Source organism: Lactuca serriola, chromosome 4, assembly GCF_051521515.1.
Source record: "Lactuca serriola cultivar US96UC23 chromosome 4, Lser_US96UC23_V15, whole genome shotgun sequence".
Lineage (NCBI taxonomy): Eukaryota > Viridiplantae > Streptophyta > Magnoliopsida > Asterales > Asteraceae > Lactuca > Lactuca serriola.
The window spans coordinates 124,464,318-124,468,693 of NC_136411.1; the positions used below are offsets into that span (position 1 = coordinate 124,464,318).

At 34.7% G+C, this 4,376-nt stretch overlaps 2 protein-coding genes across 2 annotated transcripts; both read left to right on the forward strand.

Annotated features, from left to right (window-relative positions):
- The first annotated feature begins 267 nt into the window (after window positions 1–267).
- On the forward strand, window positions 268–1,584 carry LOC145102479 (DNA glycosylase superfamily protein). Its single transcript, XM_079039875.1, has 4 exons — window positions 268–707; window positions 880–1,080; window positions 1,151–1,207; window positions 1,285–1,584. The coding sequence occupies exons 1-4, from the start codon at window positions 309–311 to the stop codon at window positions 1,513–1,515; spliced, it is 888 nt and encodes a 295-aa protein (XP_078896001.1). The 5' UTR covers window positions 268–308; the 3' UTR covers window positions 1,516–1,584.
- Window positions 1,585–2,684: 1,100 nt separating this feature from the next.
- Window positions 2,685–3,158, forward strand: LOC145098783 (zinc finger protein 5-like). Its single transcript, XM_079036390.1, has one exon. It carries the CDS (start codon window positions 2,685–2,687, stop codon window positions 3,156–3,158), a length of 474 nt encoding a protein of 157 aa, XP_078892516.1.
- Window positions 3,159–4,376: the final 1,218 nt, after the last annotated feature.

Here is a 4,376-nt window from a genome sequence, read left to right on the forward strand (position 1 = left end):
AACTTACACGAAAAAGTCTGAAAATTATCTGTGACTGCTATAACTTCTATTGAAGTGATATAGTTTGTACAGAATATATGGAAATTTCGGGTTGTCACATAAACCGGTTCAACCGGTTTTTTACTAATTCTATCACATCGGTTCAACCTGATTTTTAAATAAACCGTCCAGTTTAAAAATTAACATAAAATTGGTTATTGAATTGTTCAGTCTCTGATTGATTACCGGTTCAACCCCCTCTTTAAACAGGTTTTTAAAACATTGGGCAGATTAATACGAGTTGTCCGAGTCAATGAGCCAACCCAACAATGCGGAAACAGAAAGAGCGTAAGAGGAAGCCGACGGAACTCAAATGCTCACCGGCGAAGTTACTCAAAAGTGGCACCGTAAACAATCTCACCGTCAACGACCCCTACCCCAACCACCCTCGCCCCTCATCTGAAGAATGCCGAGCCGTTCGAGACGACCTCTTAGCCTTCCATGGATTCCCCCAACAGTTCGTCAAATACCGCGAACAAAGGTTGAAGCTTCTTCCCAACGAGGATGAATATGGATCCACGACGTCACCGCAGGCGGAACTAGTGGTTTCTTCGAAGGAAAGTGTTTTGGACGGGCTAGTGAGCATTATATTGTCACAAAATACTACTGATGCGAACTCTCAAAGGGCCTTTTCTTCACTCAAATCTGCTTTCCCAACATGGGAGGATGTTAGTTTCTCTCAAAACCCTAACTAACTTATGCATATTAGCTCCGTCACACGATTATCAAACTTCGTCCATTTTGCCATTATTTTTTAACATAGGGTTAATGCCGGAACTCCAAATTTCTAAATTTCTGAGCATGTGTTCTTTCAAAGTGATTATCGCGTAAATTCTTCAGGTTCTTGCTGCTGATTCAAAGTGTATTGAGGATGCTATAAGATGTGGAGGATTAGCCCCAACAAAAGCTTCTTGTATTAAGAATATGCTGAATTGCTTGCATGAGAAGAGAGGGAAACTATGCTTGGAATACCTGCACGACTTGTCAATTGATGAAATAAAGACAGAACTCTCTCAATTCAAAGGGATTGGACCTAAAACGGTATCTTCTAGTTCAATCACTAGTAATCAAAATCATTTATAGGTTTTAATAATTTTCAAATTAATGGCAGGTGGCATGTGTATTGATGTTTAATCTTCAGCAAGACGATTTCCCTGTAGATACACATGTAAGTTGGCTTTCAAACATTTCAAACAAGTATATACTGTAATTAGGGTTTTAGTTGACATCGAGACATTTATACAGATCTTTCAGATTGCAAAGGCAATTGGTTGGGTGCCCTTAGATGCAGACACTAAAAGGACATATCTGCATCTCAATACAAGAATACCAAATGAACTGAAATTTGACCTAAATTGTCTCTTGTTCACACATGGTAAAGCCTGCAAATCATGCGCAAGGAAAGAAGGTAACCAGCAAAAGAAGGAAACTACAACTAGCTCATGTCCTTTACTTAACTACTTAAGAAAAAAGTAAATTTTCACAACACTTATGTACCTAATTTATGTACTCAATTGGATATGCAATACACAGATCATTTCCACATATGATAATGCATGTTAAAGCATGTGTGTGTGTGTGTGTCATGTGTATATTGTTTTCTTTAATGATGAGAAATTGTATACTGCACTAGTGGATAAGACCAAAACATGGAGTTGATTAAAGTAGGATGTATCAAATTTGGGAAATCTTGATCATTAGTAAATAATGGCCAAAAAGTTCAAGTTAATTTGCCAATAGCCAATAATCCATTTGGAAAGATGGTCCAAAATAAAAGTTCTGATCACTTTTTAGCTTTTAAGCATATTGTTTTGAGAATTAAGTAGTTTCTAAATAGTTAGTGGCTTATGTGGATGTATCCCTGTATCCATGAAAAAGGCTTTGTTAGTTGATTTACAAACATCATCTTCCAATAACTTTATGTGTATTGCAAGATTTAGTTCAATTATTACTTCCAAAAGTGTCAACTTGAGAGTGTGTCTGTGTCTAGAATGCTAAAAAAAATATAAGTTTTGTCATATGATTAATATGAACTTGGAGTTTAAATGCAAACTCTTCGAACTCCCAGGGGGCAGTTGGAATCTAACAAGATTGGAATTTGAGATTCCATTCCATAGTGTGTTTGTTTGCAGTTTTGGACAGAAATCAATTCCATCCATTGAAGTCCTAGGAGGGAATGATGGTATTCAATTTTGTTCCTTCCCTTATTTAAAAAAATGACCAAAATACCCCCCTCCCATGAAGTAAGTTATAATTAACAATATAAAAAATATTTTGATTTTTAACTAATAAGAAAAAAGAGTGGTATTAAATTACTTCCAACAAGTCATGGAATGGAATCTTGAATTCCAACTCTTAATTGATCTACTTGTTGTATTTTGGGTATGCCTATTTCTAGATATCAATACACTTGGATCCTTCCTAAATGTTGACCAATCTTTCCAGCAAAAGTGGGAAAAACCTCACAACTTTATGACATCTTTTAATCCTATATTAATGCCACTTGTACAATTCCATAGGGTGCTTATATTATAGTGGTGCATTACATATCCTTAATACCATTAATTAAAACCTTTATAACATGTTTTCTATAAATAGGCCAAACCTTAATCCTAGGATGTGTACTATATTTCACATCTCAAATAATGGAACCACTTGGGGATAGAAAGCTAAAACTCTTTGGTTTTCTAATCGATCCATGTGTGAAAAATTCTGAAGATAGAAGCATAAATGTATCCAAAGAGGAAGAAAGGTCAAAAATCCCTTCAAATCCCAAGAAATACAAATGCCCGTTTTGTTTTAAGAAGTTTATGAATTCACAAGCTTTGGGAGGTCATCAAAATGCCCATAAGAAAGAGAGAATGAAGAAGAAAAAGATGGAGCTTCAAGCTAATAGAGCTAAATTCAATCTTTACTTTGGGGCTCTTTTGAGTGATATCCATGATCCTACTCTATCCTTCAATGGGATTTCCTCTGATTTTACCTTTTACTCCTTGGACAACTATCAAAATGTGAACTTTAGCAATACCCATATTGTCAATTTGCCTTTCCTTTCTTCTTGCTCTAAGTTTGAACAAGATGGGTTTACTTTAGGGATAGGAAATAATGGCACATGTTAGAAGAAATTTGATGTAAAGATGTCAAGAATTTTACTTTTATTGTAATATTGTTTTTGATTATATAGGAGTTCTATTAGAGGCTCTAGGTATTGTAAGTTTGGTGTACATCTAGAATTATAGTGTGTGTATTAGAAGCAAGTAGAAAGTAGTTTGAGTTGTGGTTCCTTTAGTTAACATGATTACTAGGATTTTGCTCAACCATGTCAATAATTACAAAAATACGGCTGTGTTTTTGTATTCTTATTTACTCTACAAGGGATTCACAAGTGAATTACTTCAAATAATTATGAAAATGGCATCATGTTTTTTATTTTATTTTTGCTATACAAGGGATTCATATGTTCTAAATCATCAAAAAGATTTGGTTTTTTTATTGAACTTTTTCCTATTGATGTTCTTGTTTCTGTAAAAGATTTCGGTTCTTATTGAACTTTTTCCTATCGATGTTGAATGAGGGCATTATGGGATTATGTTCATGGCTTCATGCAATTATTTTTTAAAATATGATAATCTTTAATATTATAATTCGAAATCCAAATACATTTCTATTTAAACCCCATCATTTATTTATTTTGCATATAAGTAAGTGATTAAAAAGAGAATGCATGAACGCATATAAGGCCATCCGTTATGGTCTTAACGACCACAACCTTCATGTCACCATCATCGTCTTCTACATGGGGGGGGGGGGGGGGATTTTATTTCAGGCCCAATTTATTACATATATATATATATATATATATATATATATATATATATATATATATATATATATATATATATATATATATATATATTAATGACCTTTTTTCTAGTTCGTCCTAAGATTTTTAAATCCTCAGGACCAAGCGTGATCTTCCACCTTCCTTCCACAATATAGCCAATATACTTTCCACATTGATTGTGGTCGTATCTGAGAGAGAAGAAGAGAGACATGATTGGTCGTGGTCCTATGTTCTCCCCACAAATCACTATGACGATACCCGACCATGAACCGGCGGGATAGTATGTACGATCGTGGTCTATGGCCACGTCGACAACGAACCTGTTCGTTTGAGAGTATACTAGATGCTTTAAGAGTCGTTGGGTTGGGTTCAGCTTACCAATATTTTCCTCATCTGCCCATGCTTGTTTCATACCTAGAAGAAGCTTAGATTTTAGATTATTTTTAGGGGGTGTTTGGGATTGCTTTTTAGCTTAAAAAGTCATTTTTAATAA